Raw genomic sequence first — 24099 nt, forward strand, 5'->3', positions numbered from 1 at the left:
TTAACAACATGGATGGACTTGGAAGGTATTATGCTTAGTGAAATAAGACAGAGAGAGAAAAACGAATACTGTGTGTTATTACTTATATGTAGAATTTTAAAAATAAACTACTGAATATAACAAAAAAATAAGCGGACTCTCAGAGAAAACAAATTAGTGGTTGCCAGTGTGGAGAGGGAAGGGGGAGGGGAGGGGGCAAGACAGGGGTAGGGGACTAATAAATAAATAAATAAGGGTATATTGTACAGCACAGGGAATATAGCCAATATTTTATAATAGCTATAAATGGAGTATACTCTTTAAAAATTGTGAATCATTATGTTGTACACCTGAAATTTATATAATACTGTAAATCAACAATATCTCAACACCAAAAAAGAAATTTGCTGAAGAAAAAACTGATAAAAGCATATTATGTACAATTCTATTCAAATATACTTCAAAATCTTGATAAGTATGAATTACCCAAATATCCGGGACATAAGCTGCCACAATTCCAAGAACAGGCCTCAAAGAAATGGGAACAAACAGACCCTGGAACTAAAGACTGTACTTAACCGAGATGCCGCTGGTCAGACCAGCGATGACCGATTTAAAGAAAACTGTCAGAGCTGACTGCTGTTTCTGCATATAGCCCCCTCTCTCCATCCATAAAAGCTATTGCCCACTGATTGTCAGTGGGAGGAGTCGGTCTTTGGACAAGAGTCTGCCTTCTTGTGCCCCCAGTTGCTGGCCTTGGAAATAAAGCAAACTTTCCACCAGTCTTCCCTCTTTATTAGCTTTTGAGCAGCGAGCAGCCCGACCTCCACTTTCAGTAACTGTTTTGGCGCCCAACGTGGGGCTGCGTTCTCGCGAGATCTGACTGCGTGGGGTTTTCTGGAGTGGAGCTATCGGCTGTGGTAACACGCCAAGATGGCTGCGATGAGTCAGCTGTTTGTGGCTAGGGGGCCCCGAGAGGAGGATTTTGGGGGATGTTCCTCGCAGCTGCCAAAACCATTTGTTTTGGGAATCGTCCCTGTTTCTTCACTGCTCGGCACTGGCTGCCAACGCACACTTTTCCTTGGTGGAACGGAAACATGCATCTGGACGAGCTGACAAGCTCCAAGACGGGGTAAGTTCACCGGTGTGCACTGGGCAGACTTCTGTTTTGAGTGCGAAGTGCTATTTGGGAATTTTTATTGGTTCTGACATGTGTCTGACATCGAGGACCGTTTGTGTTGGGGAAATGTTTGTTTGGGACTCCATATCGATTTTTCTCTGGAAGGATTTGTGACAGTTCTGTCTTCTGGTGTGTGAGTGTACATTCCATTTGCGTGATTGGTATCTTTGTTTTTTGTAAAATGGGAAATTCAGGTTCAATTCATTGGAAAATTTTTTTTTTTTTTTTTTGCGGTACGCGGGCCTCTCACTGTTGCGGCCTCTCCCGTTGCGGAGCACCGGCTCCAGACGCGCAAGCTCAGCGGCCATGGCTCACGGGCCCAGCCGCTCCGCGGCACGTGGGATTCTCCTGGATCGGGGCACGAACCCGCGTCCCCTGCATCGGCAGGCGGACTCTCAACCACTGCGCCACCAGGGAAGCCCGGAAAAAATGTTTTTTAAATTTTTATTTTATATTGGAGTATAGTTGATTAACAATGTTGTGTTAGTTTCGGGTGTACAACAAAGTGATTCAGTTACATACATGTACACGTATCTATTTTTTTTCAAGTTCTTTTTCCATTTTAGTTATTACAGAGTATTGAGCAGAGTTCCCTGTGCTATGCAGTAGGTCCGTTTTGGTTATCTATTTTAAATATAGTAGTGTGTATATGTCAATCCCAACCTCCCTATCTATCCCTCCTGCCCACCCTTACCCCTGGTAACCAGAAGTTTGTTCTCTAAGTCTGTGAGTCTGTTTCCATTTTGTAAATAATTCATTTGTATTATTGTGTTTTAGATTCCACATATAAGCGATATCATATATTTGTCTTTCTCTGTCTGACCTACTTCACTTAGTATAATAATCTCCAGGTCCATCCATGTTGCTGCAAATGGCATTATTTCATTCTTTTTTATGGCTGAGTAGTCTTCCATTGTATTACAACAATATATATGAACCACATCTTCTTTATCCATTCATCAGTTGATGGACATTTAAGTTGCTTCCATGGCTTGGCTATTGTAAATAGTGCAGCTGTGAACATTGGGGTCCATGTATCTTTTTGAATTAGAGTTTTCATCTTCTCTGGATATATGCCCAGGAGTAGGATTGCTGGATCATATGGTAACTCTATTTTTAGATTTTAAAGGAAACTCCATACAAAAAAACAGCCATTTCTGATAAAAAACGTCCTTAATGATTTGTGAGTTTCTTACATGATAAAGCTGATCTTTAAACCAACACCAAAATCCTACAAAAACACCAGAAGCATCAAGGCCTCATACCACTATTGTTATGCACTATTTTTCTTATAGTGTTATAAGATATGAAACAGCCATAAATATTACAAAAGAGGAGACATCTATTTTTATTTGTTAAAAATATGAATATATATGTACACTCCTAATAGAATTAACTGAAAACTCAATGGTTTTTCTAAATAAGAGCAATAACCATATATTACTTGATCTTAGAAAGGGAAATTGATTTTATTTACAGTAGGAACAAACCAAAAAATATTTGGAAATTTTAAAGCAAAAATGTCTGCAATAGATATAAAAATAACCACACATCACTGATAACAGTACAAGAAAATTTAAATAAATGAAGAAAAGGACCAAGTTTCCTGATGGTGACACAGAATGTTATAAAGATGACATTTATCTGTTTAATTTTAAAATTAGACAAAATGATTCTAAATTTCACTTGGAAAAAACAGCAGAGAATATGTAAGAAATTTTTTAAAAAGAGTAATGGAATATAAAAAGGATGTTTGCTCTATCATATATATTACATAATATAAAATACATATATAATTATATAAATATATGTTAATATAATTTATACCTATAAATTATATTTATAATAGTCAACATATATATTATATATAACATTTATACACTTAACACATATATATTGCATTATGTATGGTCACACATATATATGCTACAAAAACAGACCTTAGTTTCCATTAGAAATTAGTTTATGATTAAAAAAAAAGCATAATATGTCAATGGGTTATTTAACTACTTGTGCTCTAAAAATTGACTATTTGGGAAACTGTAAGATTTTCAGTTAATGCCATACACCCACATATATTCCAGATAGATTCTAGAATTACATTAGAAATAAAATCATAGAAAAAAACTGGAGACTATTTATGCCTTTTCATGGATGATTTCTCAATAAAAGCAATAGAACAAGACGTAAAGGAGAGGGTTGATAAATATGACTGGATAAGAATTTTTTAAATATATTTTTAACCAACATTAATAAAAATCAAAGGGATAACAAATTCTAAAAAAAAGAAATTCTAACTCTTACAATTTGTAATCAGGAAGACTCTGCCAAATTACGTTACTTAACTTCATTCCTTTCAATTTCATAATCCATGAAATGGGCATAATAACACTCTTGGTTGTTTAGAGGACTAGAAAGAAGGTCTGGTCTATTTCTAGCATAGCCAGCACTCAACACAATAAGTGTCAGCCATTGTTTTTAATAATTATTACTATTTCTATATATCTATACAAAGTTCAGTTAGAAAAATACTTAGATCCCCAGCAGAAAGACAGGCAAAGGATGTGAGTAATTTATGAAAGAAGAAACTTAATTAGCTAATAAAGTTGAAAATTTTAGCTTTGCTAATGAGATGCAAATTAAAACGTTAATAAAATGCCAGTTTCTGTCTAATAAATCAGCAAAAAATTTAAATATAATATGAAAGAGAAGCTCTCTCAGACACTGAGAGCATAAATTTTCCACCAACTGACCTAGAAGGCAATTTGGCAATGGTCCATCCTCTTTTATTTGTAATTTCACTCCTGAGAATATGTTTAAAACTGTCAAAATTTTATTTTTGTGTGAATAATTGGACACATCTTAAATCAAAGGACAGCAGAGTTTTGTGATAACCCAGCTTTATCAATGAAACTAATTTTTACCAGGTACTCCTAATACGTGTAATTTATTTACTCGTTTTTTGGTTTTATACTGCTAAAAATCATACACAAAATAGAATTGAAAAAATTGAAATAAAAACAGAAATTCTAATACTTTCTTCCTGTACCTGAATGCACTGCCTTGCACTTCTTGTGTGCATGTAGCCCATTTCAAAGACCACTGCCCAGAATGTTCTACAATTAGAAAAGAGTTCAGTAAGCCATGGCATCAGAGTAAATATTATTCAGCAGTTTGAAATCACAGTTTTAGATACTAATTCATTTGGAGAATATGGTTACAATATAATATAATAATGTCTGTGATGGCAAATATAGTGCTCAGCTGTCGTACCACATGGTAGCTGGTAGTGCTTTTTAGGTCTCTAACAAATATTTATTAAATGAAAAGTGAATTATAAAAGAAGGATACTGGGGGGGAAGGGATAAATTAGGAGGTTGGGACTAGCATATACACACTGCTACATATAAAATAGATAACCAACAAGGACCTACTGTATAAGCACAGGGAACTATACTCAATTATTTTGTAATAACATATAAGGGAAAAGAATCTGAAAAAGAATATGTGTGTGTGTGTATAAAACTGAATTACTGTGCTGTACACCTGAAACTAACATGACATTGTATATATACTACACTTCAATTTAAAAAAATGCTTTGCTGAAAAAAATACTTTCTTGCTAAAAAATGATAACCATCAAAAAGAAAAGTGGAATACTAACTTGTATATGCAATGTGGATCTGTAAACATTAACAAAGGTAACAAAGATTGTATATAGACATACTACATGTATATATGTGTGTGTACACATATATACATGTATACACACATAGATATATAACTTTCAAAGATTTCTACAATGAGTTCCATACTTCTAAAGTTCAAGATAGATATGGATAAAAAAATAGAGCTTAAAATATAGTATGACTGTCAAAATGAATGATGATGTTGAAAGAATGAAAGATAAAATCTGAAATATAGAGAATATGAAATAAATATTTAGTTCAAGACCCCAAATTTTGTGACTCAGAGGACAGAATAAGAGGAAGTTATAAAGCAGTCTCTTACTTAAAAGTTATTATGAATCTGTGCATTGCTATGGCATGCTTTCTTCTGAAATGTTGAGAAAACTTGGTAACACTTTCCTTCTTATTCTTCAGTATATACCTTTAAGGTAAGGGTTCTCGTACTTTAGTGCTCATAAGAATTTTCTGAGGAACTTGTTACAAGTATGGATTTCTGAGCCCCTCCCTCTGAGATTGTGATTTGACAGGTTTGAGGAAGGAGCCCCTCCACCGCGTTTCCCCCACGTGGTTCTAATCCACAGGACTTGAGCATCGCAGTTAGAGGTTGTAGAGCGGGACCAAGCATTTGCCCTGAATCGTGCAGAACCTCGGGGACCTGACGCACTGCAGGTCAGAATGGATGATAATAGAGAGGTGGGGTAGGATTGAAGTGGAGACTTAGAAAGCACAAGCTTCTTGCCAGGGCCACCCTGGAAGCAAAGACTGCATTAAGAAAAAGGCTCTTAATGCCATTAACAGTTGAAAAGGGGGCTTTTTATCATGTGAAAGTAAGTCAAAAAGCCCAGAATGCAAGTGACCAAAAAGCAAGTGACCAAAGCAAGTGACCCAGAATGCAAGTGACCAAGTGTGTTAGAAGAGATGTGCTTTTACAGGTAGAGCAGAGGCTCCTTCCAAATTGATGCCCAGGTTGGTGCGGGGGGCAGGGGTTTGGGGGGGTTGGGGGAGGTGGAGGGGTGAGATTAATGCCCGGAGAGTCCTGTAGGTAATGTTTTTTGTACAGTCCTTAAGCCCCACTGGGATGTAACACATTTTATTTTAGCCGAAAGAAACATTCAAAGAATTTAAAGTGACTTTTCTAAAACTGCCTTGGGAGCTAGTCAGGTGTCAACAAGAATGGATTTCAGTGATGTTAGGGACCTTCCTCTTTTGGCGCGTGTGACCAGGCGGACTTTGGTAATAATTTAATTCATCCTGAAGAGCAAGAAGGAAGCAGTCAGGGCAGCTTCTGCAGAGACAGGTAGAGCTGAGAGATGATTCATTTAATTAATTTCTCAAAAGAGATTAAGTTGATTTAAAGGCTGTTGGGATAAGATAGCAAGCAAAACAATGTGGCTGCAGTTTGGGTTTTCATAAGATTCAAGCTACTGAAGTGTTTTCTGGTTCTGTAAAAATAACATCTTTTATGTGGTAGACATTTTGTAATCTTTTGTTTGTAATTTAAAATTTATCCAGAAAAAGGGACAGGAGGAAACCTTTAGAGGTGATGGAATGTGTTATTGTGGTGGTGGTTTCACATGTGTCTGTGTACATCCAAACTCACCAAATTGTATACATTAAGTATGTGCTAGTTTTTAATATCATTAAAACTAACTATACTATTGGTTTTGAGTATCAATTATATCTCAGTAAAGCTGTTAACAAATGTTTTGATCTCACGTCCGAACTACAATGTATTTCCCTCTGTGCTTCACTTTCCTCCCACAAAAGCAGCCTTTCGAAAGACAAGTCAGATCCTGTCTCATCTTGCTCAGAACCCTCTGTGGTTTCCTCTCCCAAGTCCCCACAATGGCCCAGAACCCCCCCTCCCTTGATCTTGCTGTTGGCCATTTCTCTGGCACCCAATTCTCTGGCCTCACCAACCACTGACCACTCATTCCCTCTCAGCCATCTCAGCCTCCTGGTCCCCTGAGGGCACTGAACAGGCTCCCAGGCCAGAGTTTTTTTCTCAGTGTCCCCTTGTGATGCTCACATGCCCCTCACCTTGCTCACGGTGGCCTCTGCTCAAGGGTCCCTTATCTGTGCGACCTCTCTGATCATCTTATATGTGACACACCCACACTCTCCCCACACTTCACTCTGCTTTATTTCTGTTCATAGCCCTCAGCACCACCCAACATCATGATGGTTCATTATTTATTGATTTGGCTATTGTCAGTCTCCCCAAGGTATTTCAGTTACAGGACTGCCTGCATTGACCTGTCTTACTCAATGATGTGTTCCCATCACCTTGAAGAGTGGGTAGCATGGCACCCAATACTCACTCAATACATATTTGTTGAATAAATAAATAGCATTAAAAACCCTCCCAATATCAAAGTTAAATGAAGAGGAAAGAATCTCCAATAATCCGGTGCAACAACAAATCAAACTATTTTCCACTGGATTTAGAAAACTCGATTTTTAAAAATCTATCATCATCGACTATCTATTTTTATATCAAAAACTCGGGAATGTGTTTCCTAGTTGATTTCAGTGCTAATTTGAATTTACTTTTCTGCTTGTTTTTAATCAAAAAATGATTTCCTCCTGATTTTTTAAACTAAGTACTCTGCAGGTTTGATTAGAGTTTTGCTTGACATGCTAAGGAAATGAGTGCCCACGGGTGGCCCCCTCAAGATCCAGAAGCCAAGGGCGAACCTTGCAGGCAGGGTATAAATCCCACAGAGATTCCCAGCAGGACCCATCTGTTAGTGGGCATGGAGGAAAGAAGAGACACGAACCCTTGTAGCTGAAGTAGTGAGAAAGGAGAATTCAGTGACAGTCCATTTCTCATTTATTTTGTACAGGAAACAGAAAACTTTCCAGGCACAATGCATGTGCATGGGGAGAAACCGTGCAGAAGCTCAGTGGAGTAGAATGAAAGAGGATTGTGTAATGAGGCTGCATTCCACCATGGATGTTTGAGCCTTCTTGGGGCCACTGGTACCTTAATGTCATTGGGATGGACCCAGTTACATAGATTCAGGATAAGTCAGCTGGCCTTTAGTTAAAATTGTGTATTTTTAATCTATGAAACATTTGTCTAAGCAAATTAATAGCAGAAGGGTGGGATGGGGATGGAGGCTTCTAAACCCACTGAAAAGAGCCAGTTGTTTGTAAAGACTTCTGCACATCTGTTTTCTGATGTTTTTTATGCGTGTGCCTTACTGATTTGTTAAAACAGGTCTGTTTTCCTCTTGACAACACATTACCCATTCTCATTACTGTAGGTGCTTGAGGATATTAAGGAAGCAATTCTTTAAAAATACTCCGTGACCAACAGTAGTAACTCAGGTGCTTCATCTGCTCCACTTGGTAGTGCAGCCCTTAAGTGCCAGTGATCCTGCGGATAGCTGTGTTGATACCTTGTTTTAGTGTGAGTCAAAAGATAGCCTGTCATCAGTTGCAGATGAGGGTTAGAAAAGCCCAGTTAAAACGCCCTGAGTGGAGCAACATGTTTATTCATTAGCATCTGTAATGATATTAAAACAGTGTGTCAAAGAAAGGGTGTTATGTGTGTGCGTGTGCGCGCGCGCGCGCATGGGCGCGCGCATGCATGGTCCAAGTGGTTAGTATACATTGGCATTTTACAGAAAGGGAAGATAAAGGATGCCAGGAAAATGTTATATCTGTGACAGAAAGTATACAAGGCTCATAGAAGATGCCGAATACCATCCCTTTACTGATGTCTATAGATGGTGAAATTTTTGATGGTAGCAAGCGTTTCTGGATCCTTACATCCCCCATCGTCCCTTGAATAACACCTCGTACACGATGAACTGTCAGTAAATACCTGTTGAATTGCATCAGCTTTGTCCTAAATAGAACCGGATTCGGAGCCATCCCCAATCATGCAAATGAAAGAGAACATAAATAAATATTAATAAAAACTGGCCTTGCTTTAAAATTGCCCTTGTTTCAAAGGCTAGAGATTTAAAGAAATACTCAGTTAAGTCTCTTTTTATGGTTGGGGTTAGAAACAAAATATTTTGAATAGAGGTTAATACGAGAGCTGAGGAGGGTCGGGAGAGTCCATAAAAAAAAAAAAAAAGGAAAAACCTCCCAGTTCCTGTATTTGTGAGAGCCCAAATCCCTAGGAATGAGAAGATTTAGCTAATCTTTCCAATCACATTCTCCCTCCCTCCCACCCCCGTCTTCTTGGAATTATGTTATCTCTGCTGTCTTAAAAGCTCAGAAGCCTTTTGAATTGGAGCAGCATTCAAAGGACAGTCAAGGGTCACCCTTGGAATATTAAAGGAGAGTGGATTACAGGAGAGGGAGGAAAAAGGAGCAGCTGGGGCGAGGTGCAGCCCTGTGCAGACCCAAGGCAGAAAAGGAGAGGAAAACTCCTCAGGAGCTGGTGTTGGCCGAGAGAAACCTGCCCAGATTGCTAGGAAGGACAAGAAATAGCAAGGTAGCAACCCGTATTATTAGTCCAGCCCATGTTATTGTGTTTTGAGAGGAGAGGAAAGGAAAACACCTATTAGTGAAATCAATTAGACAATGGCCTTTTGAGCAGGGATAGAATGGCTTTTTTAGAGAACGTGGCTACGTGCTTGGAAGATTAAAAGCCAGATACTGTTATAATTCAGGGATACAACTCTATAGAACTTATAGCCCCCTGACCATTCTTAAAATAATAAGACCTTAGAATTTATAAAGCAAATTCCTTCTCAAAAGACATCAGAGTAACTTAGTTTTTAAAAATCTAACGAATTTTTGGTCTTCCATCATTTATAGATGTCAAGTCTTGTTTTGGTTTTTTAAATAAAATCAGTGAATATTTAGGGAGGGCTTAGGATGTGCCAAACACCATCTTAATATTTGGAGTAGGCGGATGCAGTGACAGGCCCTTACTCCTCAGCAATGGTTACTGGGGAGGCGGGGGAGATGAAGAGGTGGATCAGGAATCCCTTTGAAAATCAGATGGCAAAATGCGCACAATGTTCACACTCTGTTAGGCGAGTGGCAGACCTAGAGCAGTATATACAGCGCTTAGTACTGCTAGGCACTTGGCCTGTTCTAACCATTCTTTGTCAACTATTTAATCTGCAAAGCTATGCCACGAGGCATATACCATTATTACTCCCATTTCCTCTCAGGGAAATTGAGACTCAGGCCACAGTAAGGCCCTTGCCCCAGGCCCTTCAGTGAGTAGAAAGTGACACCACTGGTGAGGCTGGCCCCAGTTGGCCCACTGTGGACCAAAGGGAGGGCATCTCTCTGCAAATTAGACCAGACAGTCCCCGACACTTTACTGCTACCTGCCGGAAAATGTCTTAGTACAGTCATTATAAAAACGTGAACGGCGCTTTCTCTGGCTGTGCGTTGCCTAGCCATACTCAGCCGGAGAAAAGCTGGACCTGCCGAGTATGGAGGTTGTGGCATGCTCAGTGAGATGTGGACCCAACCTAGAAGGTACTGCTAAACCTTCAGGTTTCAAACTGGATGTTTAGGAATGTTAGTCTGTCAGCAGGGGGCAGAATGGATTTTTCTATTTATTTATGGAACTTTGAAACTATAAGGAATTACAAGGATCCTTTCTGAATAAAAGGTTTTTCTCCTCAACTGTCTGTCTTTTGCTATTCAGAGTGGAAGAATTGAATTAGATGTGTCCACATATTTAATGGATTATTCATTTAATTCATTTCTCGGAATATTTGCTTCCGAGAAAAATGATAGAATTAGAACATTTGTAATAAAATATTTCTAATGTGCTGTGTGTGTTTGATGATACTGCTCCTGAATGACCATGGGGTGCCTGGGAACGAGAGTGAATTGTGTAGGAGCTGCGTCAGAGGGAGAATCTTCTTGGTTGAACAGGAGGCATGGACAGAGCTGAGGCTGAGGCCCATGGTGGGCCGGCCATGGCCTCATCTGCAGCCACCTGAGTCCAGCACTGATGCTTTTGCTTGGTTGAGCTTATCCCCTGGACCAGACATAGCTTTGCTCTCATTCAACCTCCGTCCTAAGCAGAGAAAAAGGACTTTCCTTTTCCCCTTCAGTGTTGCTATTAAATTCTTCCATTTTGTCTTACGGTAAAACAAAGTAACAAAATCATGCAAAACCAAACTCACATTTCTGGAAGCAGAATATGGGTCAGTGTGTATGTGTGTGCGATGCCAGACAGGTAAGATAGCCAAGTGAGGCCTTAGTTTCATATTGTATAGTTTCAGACGTGATTAAACGTATGATTAAAATATTAAAAATGCCAACCAAGGACAATCCTTGCCTTAACCAACCTTCCTTCCTTCCTTCCTCCTTCTTCACAATCAATCAATCAAAACACATTTCTTGGAGCCTTTTTTTGTATCACACACAATATTGGCGCCCAGTATTGGGGATTCTGAGACATGTCTGTCTGCAAAGGGCTCAAACATCTCAGCTGTAGAGTCTACTGCTTAAGTCTTTTGGAAAAGTAAGTGATTAACCAACCAAAAAACTGTCCTGATTTTACTGCATCTGTGATGCATGGCAAATATGTAACATGGGCGGACCTGTGAAACCCTTTCTTTAAGTACACTGAAGTCTCCATACAGAATTATCTATCTATCTATCTATTTAATGTCTATATATGTACCTCTCTCTCTCTCTCTCTCTCTCTCTCTCTCAAGTACCTCTTAGAATTTTTAAGATGCTAGAAAGTACGTTTTTTAGGATAATGTAGGTTGTTTTTTCTTTGTAACTCCTTAGTAACTGTACATTCAAATCTCTAAATACAAGTCCATTTTAATCTGTGTTGTTTTCTGATTAAATTCTGATACCTATTTGAAGCCGTCAGATTGTAAAGAATGTATGAATATAGGGTATATGTATGCAATGTCGATACTGCTGTATAACCCCATTACCAAAAGACCAGATCTAGATGAGCCTGGATTGAACCCTTATTGATGCTTTTTCACAAAGGCAGCAGGAAATTGAATTGATGGTGCTATTAGGTTGTCAATATCAGTGTCTCCCGTTCTTCCCAGATAAGTATATGTGAAGCATCACGCATACAGTCATTTTAGCCTCTTGGGGGCAAAGGAGCTATAGAGGTACAAGGTGATGAGCTAGATGATGTGTGTCTATCTGTACACTAGATTCTTTGTAGAAGTCCAGAACTCGCTGACTACTGTTTGATTGATTATGTTGTTATTTCATCTTATGTTTTGCTTATTTATTTGCTTGTTTGTGTTTAAATACAGCTGTGTCTGATGCTCTAATCTTTAATTGGAGTTGTCTGTAGACGATTAGCAGAGTTAAGAGGATGTGGCACTCATGGTGGGACTTGGAGAAAGATAGAAACCCTTTCTATAGCAAGTGACGGGAGAAGGAGATTGTATGCTTAACTGAAGTTCAACAAACCTCAACAAAAAGACAAGAGACTCTTAAACTGTGCCCATGTGTACAAAATGAAATACCATCCTCTGATACCAAAGCAAATCAGATATTTTGCAATCTTTTTTTTTAATTAATTAAATTAATTTATTTACTTTTGGCTATGTTGGGTCTTCGCTGCTGCGCATGGGCCTTCTCTAGTTGCAGTGAGTGGGCCACTCTTCATTGTGGTGCGCGGACTTCTCATTGCAGTGGCCTCCCTTGTTGCAAAGCAGGGGCTCCAGGCGTGCAGGCTTTAGCAGTTGTGGCTCGTGGGCTCTAGAACGCAGACTCAGTAGTTGCGTCGCACGGGCTTAGGTGCTCCGCGGCATGTGGGATCTTCCCGGACCCGGGCTTGAACCCATGTCCCCTGCATCGGCAGGGGGACCCTTAACCCCTGCGCCACCAGGGAAGCCCAGATATTTTGCAATCTTTTTTTTTTTTTTTTTTTGGTACGCGGGCCTCTCACTGTTGTGGCCTCTCCCGTTGCGGAGCACAGGCTCCGGACGCGCAGGCTCAGCGGCCATGGCTCACAGGCCCTGCCGCTCCGCGGCATGTGGGATCCTCCCAGACTGGGGCACGAACCCGTGTCCCCCGCATCGGCAGGCGGACTCTCAACCACTGTGCCACCAGGGAAGCCCTGCAATCTTATTTTATCCTTCCAAGATGGTTCTGGGCATTCATCTTAACTAACAATCCCTAGATAAAATGTTGGGGATTGATGAAGGCAATAGTGTAAGTTGCCCAAGGCATCTTCTGAACAGGGGTTCTGGACTCTATTTCACTCTGTAAATGACCATGCCTGCTCCCTAAGACACCATGGGTCATCACCCAGTGTAGTGGGTTATGTTGCAGTGGCCTAAGCCAGATTTTATTTGCACAATTACTGGGTTCTGTTTAGTGGTTGATGGCAGTCAGTAATGATTCGAGATGGGGGAGACCTTGCTACATCCCCAAAGCCTTCCTACCTGCTTATAATGAAATCAAGCTCTGAGACCAAAAGCTGCCATACATAACATAGTTATTAAATATCCCCAAATATTATTATCCCCCAAATTATTAATCATCCCCAAATAGTTTGTTCAACCTGTTTGTATGCTTGATAAAGTCATAGCTGTTTGTCGTTTTGGGTGAACAGAGCACATCTGGTATGGAAGGTTCATTAAAGTAGGTGTGGCAAGATTCTAGAAGCAAGATGAGTTTCCCTCACAGTCAGCATTAGGCAACTAGAACTCTCTGACCCAAAGATTGGACATGGGACAGTTTGGGGGTCAAACCTTAGGCCACTAGCCCCAAGAGCATAAGCAACAGGACTTTCTGGATTTTTAATATTCTCTGGTTCCACTCAAGAGTGGAGAACGTCTCCAAAATATTTTAGCCAATACATATATCTTGAATATGACTAATTTAACCAAGTGAGAACTCATTTCTAACCTCCATTAATGCTGATCAACAATTTCACTCAAAATTAATATAAACTGTACTAATTAGCAAAATGTAGAGTGAGGGAGTGGGGACAGTGAACAGAGGTAGCTGTGGAATTTGTGGTGGCCAAGCCTGGAGTAGGGACTTTCTGATTAAACACCAGCCCTGGAGCATGAATACTGTTTAAGGCAGCTGACCGAGCCCAGGGTAGACCTCAGGGGTCTGAAAACCTTTTCTGTAAAGGGGCAGAGAGTTAAGTTTTTTGGTCTTTGAAGGCCATAAGACAGAATCTAGGCTGCCCTTAAGGAAGGGACATGACCTTGGAAAAGGCATCTCCTGGGAAGGACTCAGGGGTGAGCCATCCTTAGCCAGCATTCTGGGCAGCTGGGAAATGAGTGCCTTGGTCCTAAAGCAGGGATCTAGGTAGCACATTGCAGCATCCACTATAGTGTACACTTCTGGTCCAATCTGAAGGCATGGAAAGAAAAACAACTCACAGTCCATTGGATGCCTTAATGAGGGAAGAGGTGTGGTGAAAATGGTCTCTCTGTGTAACACTTTCTACCTTTCAAAACATATTCACATGCAGTATCTGTACATGACCTCGCTCAGGTCTCATATTTTTCCCTTGAGATACGTAAAGCCATGTTGGTACAGAATCCAAGAAGAAAGAGATGGTGATTCACCGCCAGTCATGCAGATGCTAAATCAGGGGATATCCATGAAGTCTCCTGAAGTTTCCTCAGTACTTCACTACTTCACTCTCGAAACCCAGCATTTATTTTGAGTTTTGAATGCCCTGCTTGATTTTCACAAATATTCATCTTCTTTGTTTTGGAATGGGTTAAATAAAATGTTGGCCACACTAACTAAAAGTGGAGAGACGAGAAAGAAAAAACAGTTGTGAGTACTGGGTTGAAGTAGGCAACCTAGGTTGGGATCAGCATGTTGCTGTGAAAATCTATTGTGGGATTATCAAGGGTATACGTTTGAGTTTTGTAATTAAATTTATTGTAATGCAATTTTTTGTCTGTTGAGTATTTGCTAAAAATGTGGGATTTCCAGCTTTTCTCAAAACAGTTTTTGTTTGCAGTCTAGGAAGTGACATTTAAAATAAAATTATCAGTGGTGGGTAAATTTATGGTGTTTTTAATGTCTTGTGATCTTCATTAATTTTCAGAATTTTCAACTATATTATACATATACATATAAAGAAAAATATGTACACATATAAAGAAAAACATAAAAATAAACTATGGTCTTATTTCCAAAAGTCAAATAGAATATCTTTTTAAAACTTATTGATGGAAGGAGGAAGTATTGCATAATACTTAGAAAAATTAGAAATTCTTTGTAACTTTTGGGGGAAAACATTCTTTGGTACATTAAATTTCATATTGAGAACTAACTTCATTAACCTTAATAATATTTGGTAATTGGTTAAAGAAAGAGAAAAATTGTTTTTTCTTTCCATGGCTAAGGTAACAGAATCCACACTTGAAGTTTCCTTTTCCCCAAACCCGCTAAGGTCAACTTTCTTCCTCTTCATTCATTTATGATTTTGATTTTTATTTCTCAGTGGGAGAAATTAAATACAAAATGTGATGCCGTCTTTGCATCTTAAATTGTCTGTAGGTAATTTGTTCTGCTGATTCCTAAATTGAAATGTAGCATTTTAAGGGTGGGGGGAGGGAAACCCAATATACTTTTTTTTCTTTATAATGGATATAATTTTTCTATCGAGTTCTAGAAATAGATCTGTTGAGTGCAACTTTGCCCTACTCTGGCGCTTTGTGACCAAATGAATTGTTCCCTTGGATTTTTGAAGCCTGCCTGCCTGCCTATCTTATAAATATTTTCCTCAAAGCTGTTCTGATTGCCTGCTTCATAGTTGGTTTGTATGTACATAAAAATATGCTGGACTGAGTTCAAGCTCAGTTTAGAGGGGCGAGGGTATTTCCATCGCGTGGCTGCCACCGGACACGGATGTTTTGCTGAGTTAATAACAATCTCCCTATCTTTAGTTTCCCTTACTATAAAATGAGAATGATTATGCTTACAAAAACTCTGTTGGTTAAATTATTGAAGGCCTTTAGCTGAATTATATCTTTGTTTATCTGGTATTATTTTTAACAGCCTGGTGAAAGCCCAAGTCAAATTCTTTCCTTTGCACAGTGCCCTATATCTGCTCTTCAAGTAAAGGTTTTACAACAGAAATACATGGGGACATCCTTATTTAAGAATTAAAGGGTATCAGAAATTAGCACACAAAGAGAGTATTTACAGTTAGTATATACTAAGCTGTGTATAACTGTATATGAATAAATGGTAAGGAATATTAATTAGGTAAAAGGATGTAAGAAGCACTGGACAGATATGTACTTGTTGAAGACGTCTAGCCTATTATTATAGAATAGTTAAAAATTAGAACTGTAATTTACGTTAGCTGTAATCTAAGCAGGCACAGTCTAAAATGTTTCAAGAAGCACGAGATCCGTTAGATAATATACTGAAGACTAAGGAAAAGGTCTTCCATGGTCAGATAATTGTGGGAAGTGCTACCTTAGCCAGAGTTGAATTGATTTCTTTCCTGGTAGACTTTTCTGCTGTGTTTTCCACGTGGGTATGATTACAAAAATCCTTTATTGTAGAATCTCTTTTAGGACAAGTGTTCTGTGGAATGCACTTTGGAAAATACTGTTTTATTTTGACCCTTTCATTTTCCAGATGAGAAAACTGTGGGTGAGAGTGGTTAAGTGATTGCTAAGATTATGTAGAGCGTGACACTGTCTGATGTCCTCTCTACCATTCCCTGTCACCCCATGGATTTTACCTAAGCAGCGTCAGACAGAGAGGTGTTTTTTTTCTAGAGTCTGAAGAGAAGAAGATAGTATACACAGCATACTGTGGGAATTGGTTATCCAGGGTTTAACACCCTTCCCAGTCCATAATTCAAGTTCTGGGAAACCCCATGGGTTACCTAGTCCATGAGCCTCGGTTATTTTCACGCAGTAGAGGGTGCTGTATAAAAAGCTGCTGATCCTTGGAAATGAAATCTACTGCGGTTCAAAATACAGCCTCACCACTTATTAGCTGTGGGGTAAGTCACCTAACCTCTCTGAGTCTCAGTCCTTTTTCCCTAAAATGGGGTTAATACCTTGCATACTTTGAGTGACATTAAGTATATCTGAGGTGCCTATTTGGTAAAGGCATTCAATACATGCAATCTATTTTTATTTTTTAACAATGCACAAAGGAGGTTTAAATAATCGCTGTGTGGTCTGATGCTGACTGCAGTCCTTTCATTGTAGGACATGGTGAAAATTTTTGAGATTTTGCTAATGGAATCTACATCTCTTATTTCTTCTTTTTTTACTGTCTGGCTTCTTGGGTCTCTTATGACCCTTGTGAATTCCTGTATTGGCACATGCATCTCCTATTGCTTATACTTGACACTGTTCCATCTTGGACAAGTCCCTTTCTTCAGTCAGGGCCGATGAACAAACTGCAGAGAAGTCCCAACTTCTACCACTCTAGTTGTGACAATTTCAGATTTCCAAGTAAGAAGTCTTCACCCACTATTTTTTTGCCTGCACTAGCTTTTTCTGTTCCTATCTGCTGCTGCAGCAATCCTTGTACATGTGAAAGTTGTAGCTCTCTGACATTCCTGCAAGCACCCATGTCGGTGCACGTTGGAAATCCTTTCCTTACTCTGGGAGAAAGGATTTCACAGACTGACATCACGTTTGGCAGGGAGAAAACAACTTCCAAGCCAAGCGCTGCTTGAAAGAGGTACGCCCACCCCAGTCGCTTATAAGACTGTGCTCAGGGGTTACTGCTTGTGACGCAGTTTCAAATGGACCCCCCAGTGGCTATAGCTGTGCTTAAAAGCTGTCTGCTCTCTGCCTCTCTGGGGCTTTGCTCTTTAACCATGTCATGCACATATATATGTGGCCTACAGCTGCATCATGGGAAAATGTAGAGCATTTTGTAGGATGAAAATCAGATGAGTACTTGGATGACAAACTCCTGAATTTTCAAAGCTCAGGTCACTGAGAGGCACTAGTTGGGAACCTAGCCGTGGATGAGGGTACCTAAAAGTAATTTAAAGAAGAAGAGCTAATGGGCAGTGAGTATACGCCATCTGCCAGTACATGCTTTGCACATATCAGCCAGACTGAACATCTTAAAAGATTTAAGTGCACTTGAACTTAGCAGCTGCATTTCAGCTCCTCTATGGGATTCGGGATTCAGTTTGACCATTCACAAATAAAGCAGGAATAGAATATCCTTTTCTTAAGTCTGCCCAGGTACTCACTGATACATGCATAACCGTGTTTGGCTTATCACGAGGGTAGTGAATGTCATTGTAAACACAAGTCTACCATTAACACCATCTTCAAGAATGCTCCAATGAGCAGTGTGGCCACAGAGACTGGGTGTCTTAAAGGCATGAGTCACACCCGCTCCTTTAGATCAGAGAGATTGCGGACTCAACCTTTTATAAAGTAAAATAAATGCACTAGAATTTAAACCTGGTCCCTTTCCTTCATGTGAAGCTATGAGGTAAGGCAATGTTTCCTTTTCTACCTCACTCTGCTCTGCTTACCGAATCAGAAGACTCCAAACACGTGGTCTTTCTTAGATACATAGGAAAGAAATTGGGGGAAATTTGGAGACTTTTGTGTCTCCTTTCCCCTCTGCCTGCCCCATTCTCCTCCCCCCAACCCCCCATTTTCAAGCGCTCCAAACCTCCACCTCCAAACACAGTAAATGAAATGCTAATCTATCACCAGCAAATTTAGGCTGACAATACTGTGAATCGACCGTATTGATGACATTGATTACATTTCAAATATTTACACTACAGTGAGACAAGCCTAATTTATTCTCTAAAGAGTTCAAGGTAGGGCTCAACCGTTTCCGAGTGGGGGAGACAATGGAGAAATGTTTGTGGTTGCTATCTGCAATAATCTGATGCTGACAGAGAGTAGTATTTTATTTAGTAATTAACAGTGTAAAGGGGAGAGAAGCTGTCATGTTGGTTCTTAAGCTGGAGAATGTGATGAAAGATGATATCTGCGATCTCATCCTTTCTACTTGTTTAGGATTGTCAGGATGAGAAATGTCAGCATTATGAAAGCTCGGCTCTGCTCTTGATATGATAAAACCCTTCAAAAGCCAGTCTTCCTCCATCCCTCGTCCCCCTCCTTTCTTGCTCTCTCTCTCTGCACTTGCTTTTTATTTATCCTGTTTTGTTAGATGGCAGAAATATAATTCTTTTCTTTCTTCCTATTATAAGCCACCATTTTTGTTTTATTATATGTTTCACAACCCCTAATGCCCCACTGAAAATTACCTTGTTAAATGACAGTGTTTCAAAGCCATGAATCCTTTCCACCATTCCCTCAGAGGTTTGAAACAGTCAACAGACTGTAAAGAATAAATAATAAAAAAGTATTGATTATTTTGATGACTGTGAGATTCAATTAAGTATTAATTTTGCCCTCCAGTGGACCTATCAAGGTATTCAAAAGGGAGGATTTGGCTCAGCTAAATGCGTGCTGAGTGCTTCAGACTTAAATAGGGAGAAAATGTGTTTACCTACAGTATTTGAAGAAGAAGTGCATTGATGCACAGAGTCCAATATTTAAGTGCTGTGCAAATTAAGCCCTGGTGACAGTGACATTGTTTTCCGTGGTATGAGTATTGACTAAAGAAGTGAATTTGATGACAGCTTAAACTATTTGTATTGATTAACATTTTCATAGATTATCATGTGTCATATCAAATTCACATTTCAGGCATGAATACATTAAAAAAAAAATAACCCCAGGCTTACCACAACCAATGTAATGATGGGACAAGACAGCATGCGGCCCTACCTGCCCCTGCGCTGGTCACCTGTCTCCTGCTCAGGAGCCATTTAAGCATGAACTTGGCAATAAATAGCTCCAAGAACACGCAAAAGGGGCACTTCCGGCTTTTCTCTCCCTTCTGCCTCTGATACCTGTGCCACTGCAATAGCATGCGTCTTAGTTTGCAAATGGAATAGAAGGCTGCCCTTGGAAAAATATTGCTGATCCTAAAATGCCCTCCTAACGAGCTGAAGATAAAGCAGATTTAAATTATTGGGGGGTAAAGTTTGCCTTTTCAGAGGTGATCTTTGACTTCATTTTCTTTAATGCTCTGGGATGCTCTAGGTATCCGAATTATTGAACAGAGTTTGTAAGTATTTTTCCAATTCCTTTCAAAAACTGTAAACCAATTTTCATCTCTTTTATTGTTTGCTTTGGGGTCAGCTGCAGTCCCAAATCTGGGACCAGCGAAGTCAACTTCTAAGGGTGCTGCTAGAATTTACATAAGAAATCTCTTTCATTCCATTGAAAGCCTTTGGACGACTCTTTTCTCCCTGTCTCTTTTTTCTGCTCTCGGGATAGGGTTTAATTGCTTCTCCCCCAGGGAGAGGGCTTCCTAAAATAGCCCTTGGGTCCTCCCTAGGGTGCTCCTTCCTTTTGAGTCTGTTGCCGAAGTACAAACCCCGCACTTCCTTTTTTTTTTTTTTTCTCTTTTCTTGCATTCAAGACAGCACAAGGTGTAAAAACATTTGCACAAAAGCACATCCCACAATTAAAGCTGTGTTGGTTAGGTTGCTTTCAAAGAAGTTTTTTCTTTTCTCTCTCTCTCTCTCTCTCTCTTTTTCTTTCCTCAGAAGCCTCCTGCATCTTTCTCATGCTAGTTGAGCTTTAATAGGGTGGGGAGGAATGGAGAACTCGGATCTGTAATAGCTCTTCACTTGACTGCAGCCAGCAATAACAGCGGGAGCAGTCAGAGATAAGAGAGAGGGGAGAGAGGGAGAGTCTGTGTGTGGAAGAGAGAGAGAAGAGGAGAGGGAGACAGAGGACACGCACACACTCAAGCAGCCACTTTTTTTTCCTCCCCTTCACTCTTTTCCCCCATCCTAGGATCCAATGATAGCTGGACAAGTCAGTAAGCCCTTGCTGTCAGTGCGGAGTGAGATGAATGCGGAGTTGGGAGGTGAGGACAAGGCTGCTACTTCAGACAGCGAGCTGAATGAGCCCCTGCTTGCGCCCGTGGGATCAAATGACAGCGAGGACACTCCCAGCAAGCTCTTCGGTAAGTCTGTCTAGGTCTTTCATTTCACTCCTACCATGATGTCCGGAAAAGCCATCCACGCCCTCACCCCCTCCTCTTTTTTTTTTTTTTTTTCCTGTTGTTCATTCAATTTTCTTCTAAGTACCAAAGAGGACCTTGGCATCTTGGAGGGGCTGAACCACCCCAGCTGATGAAGCCAGCTGGCTGGGAGGGTGTCCTCCAAACTTTTCCCAACCAGGAACTTCCTCCTGCCCCTTTGCACTGGTCAGATATTGCTAGCGTCCCCGGGCTAGAGATCATGGGGAAAAAAAGAAGAGGAGAATCATCGTCAGGAAATCAGTTCCATTGTGAGAATTGGTTAACGTTTATTGAATAAATATCGACTCGGTTTCGGGTTGCTTCGCAGCCTTTTGTTAAGGGGAAGGAGAGTAAAGAGTTATTATCTGTAGTCAAAAGACCAGAGAGGGGAACTGAAAAATATCAATACCGGTCATTCTCTGCCAGGTAAACAAAGGTGGCTATGGGAAGGGCACAAAGACATAACATTTTATGATCACAATTAGAATGAACATCTCTTCTTTTAAAAGGGTGATGAGGGAAGAAAATAGGTCCTTGGCATCCCTCGCCTCGGCCGCTCTCCTTTAACAGAGGTTTATAGCCTCATCCTAATGTAGAGGCAGCCCAGAACCTTTTTAGAAATCTTCGTTTCGTAAACAAGAACAAACAGAGTGCCACTCCAGCAAAGACATCTGTCATTCAAACAGATGACACTCTGTAAGCCAACTCAAGCAACTGTGATCTCTAATCAGAAAGGGGAGCAGGCTGTGTTGAGGCGCGTGACTGAGTGATGGATGGTGATAGATGTCTCTGCTGGGAAGGCACTTTATGGGATAGAGTGACATTAGGTTTTCAGAACAGTTGTTCCTGAAACACTTGCTTTTAATTATTTCCAAGTGTTTATATACTTCTGACACTAAATATATATTATCTATACACATATATAACACATACTAACCTGTTCATACATATATATACTAACCTGATATATATACCTCAGAGATGTATATGTATTGATCAGGCAGAGAACAGGTTAAAAGCTGTCAGGTGCCTGAACTGTAAAGAAACACAACATCATGGCATAGACTCCTTTATTAAGAAAGTCATTAATTCAGTTAAAAACATGAGCTTAAAAAATAACTATAGAAAAATGCAGCTTAGTTTGGCAACTCTAGGCCAGGAGTGTTCAACACAGGAGTGTTCCTCTGATTTTAAATACTCAGTCAAACACTAGAGGAGTATTGCAGAGAAACTTTCTGTATCAAATTTTCTGTTGGTAAAATACTGTTTTGTAGTTAAGAGTATAGGAGATGCCAGTTTCAAGAAATTTTTTCATATGACCCTTTCTTGCAAAAGCGGCAATTCCACTTCTGACATAAATTTTCCATACCTAGGCATTAAGGTTTTAGTATTTTTACTTTAAAGAAATATTTTGTTGTAGTCTGAGTTTTTATCTGTGTAAGAAGAGTTATGTCCTAAAACACTCATTTCATTTCGAGGGGTTAGTGAGAGAAGGCAGATAAAACTGTAAATTGCAGGAAGGCAGAAGCCATGCTCCAGCCTCTTTGATGTTGAATATACTAATACTAAGCACTCTGACTTTTAAAAAGTAATCAATTGTGAATTCAACATAACTGAAGATAATGGATTATGTGTTCCTAAACTTTGCTTGCATTTTTTAAAAGTAAATGCTTTTTGTAGACTTTGACTTAAAACCTCAACTTGTTGTTGTTGGTTTTTTTTTTCAAATAAACCAATAGAAGGGTAATTAATTTGGCTTCTCAACATTTGTTTAGATTTTCCAAGGTTGAAAATTGTCATAGATTTGTTATGTCACCTCTTACTGATTGGCATGTGTAGAGAAATAAGCTTAAAAAAATCCAAGGTTGGGGGCGGGTCAAAGAAATTTGAATTAAAAGTTCTTTGAAAATATATCTTAAGTGGAATCTTTACGGGAATCATAGTGTAGTTTAGAAATCTTAGCAGGTTTTAGAAGGTACTCATCTTTACTTTGGAATACTCACCTTCTGAGTTTATGCGAGAGAATCCAGCAAAATCTATATCTTATATCTACTATTTCTTGTTTATTCACTTTTATTTGGTCTCTAGAGTGCTTTTTAAACACAATGTGAATATTTTCCAGTTTCCTATTAGGTTAAAAGAAATCAGTAGATGAACAGTTTTGAAAACTTAAGAAAAAAAATTGGAGACAATTTGAGAAAGATAGAATAGAAAGCAGCCCAGAAGGATGCTTTTTTTTTTCTTTTTTGCAAAGTAAGCTGTGATTTTATTGTGACATTCTCATCGATGGAAAATTAACTGAATATTTATTCTGTCCATTTCATTTTACAGTAATCTTACCATTTATTATCTCATTGGTCTCTCAGGTTTCCTTAGCTACTGGTTCTATTATGCTCTCACCTTTTAATATTATTGGGACTTAGCATTAGGAACTCTAGTCTATGTAACTGGCTAAAACTTTCTAGTATAATTCTCAGAATTTTACTAGAAAGCAACTAGTTTACTACCAACTTTGGCAACACTTAATGGGTGGTAATTTAATGGATCATTATTTTACTTGACGTATGTTCAAGTTTTTTGTTTCCGTATATAGTTGTGATTATACTCTTCACTTGGTAATGAAGAATTATATTCTTCACGAATAACTGAGAGCGTCCAGGTTTATCTCTAAACAGTGCTTTTCTAACATACTCTCTCAAACCATCACTCTTACAGCATATTCATTGTATTTTTGAAAATTGAGTTTCTGGAGTGAAAGGAGCAGATTAAGACAAATTTTTTTGTATATCTTGGTCTGTTTACTTTTGTGGAGAGACATTTACCAGTGAGAGGAGACAAGAAGAGTTCCATTTTTTATTGTACACGAAATTTCAGTATAAATGGATTTCTTTGGAGTGTAGTCCCCCTTTTGTGTCTTGTTGAAATTAGCAGTCCAGAGGATGTCTGTTTCTCTCACAGAATGGCACCTTCAGCCCAAAACTAGAGGAGGAAGGCTAATACGGATGCCCTCTATGGATAAACAAAGGAAATTTCCATTTGTTTATAAACAAATAAAAAGGAACCATTGGGCCTTTTTATGCTTCTCCTTAAATTGCACCTCTGCACTTTACAGCATCCAAAGGGAAACACACTCTGCAGAATGTTTCAGTGTTCTGAGCAGCTCAGAATAACAGAAGAAACCAGAAGCCATATGCCAGCCTAAAGAGAAAGTTCAGAAAAGGGCCCTTGTGTTTT

General features: G+C 39.4%; 1 protein-coding gene across 3 annotated transcripts in view; it reads left to right on the forward strand.

Moving 5' to 3' along the window:
• Window positions 1–905: 905 nt before the first annotated feature.
• Window positions 906–24099, forward strand: part of POU6F2 (POU class 6 homeobox 2) — a 382660-nt gene continuing 359466 nt past the window's right edge. For all 3 annotated transcript variants that reach the window (XM_049714566.1, XM_049714565.1, XM_004263329.3), the window contains exons 1-2: window positions 906–1111; window positions 20637–20808. In XM_049714566.1, coding sequence (XP_049570523.1) covers window positions 20643–20808 — 166 coding nt within the window. In that variant the 5' untranslated portion in view covers window positions 906–1111; window positions 20637–20642. The remainder of the gene's footprint in view (window positions 1112–20636; window positions 20809–24099) is intronic.

This window comes from Orcinus orca, chromosome 9, assembly GCF_937001465.1.
Source record: "Orcinus orca chromosome 9, mOrcOrc1.1, whole genome shotgun sequence".
NCBI classification, from domain to species: domain Eukaryota; kingdom Metazoa; phylum Chordata; class Mammalia; order Artiodactyla; family Delphinidae; genus Orcinus; species Orcinus orca.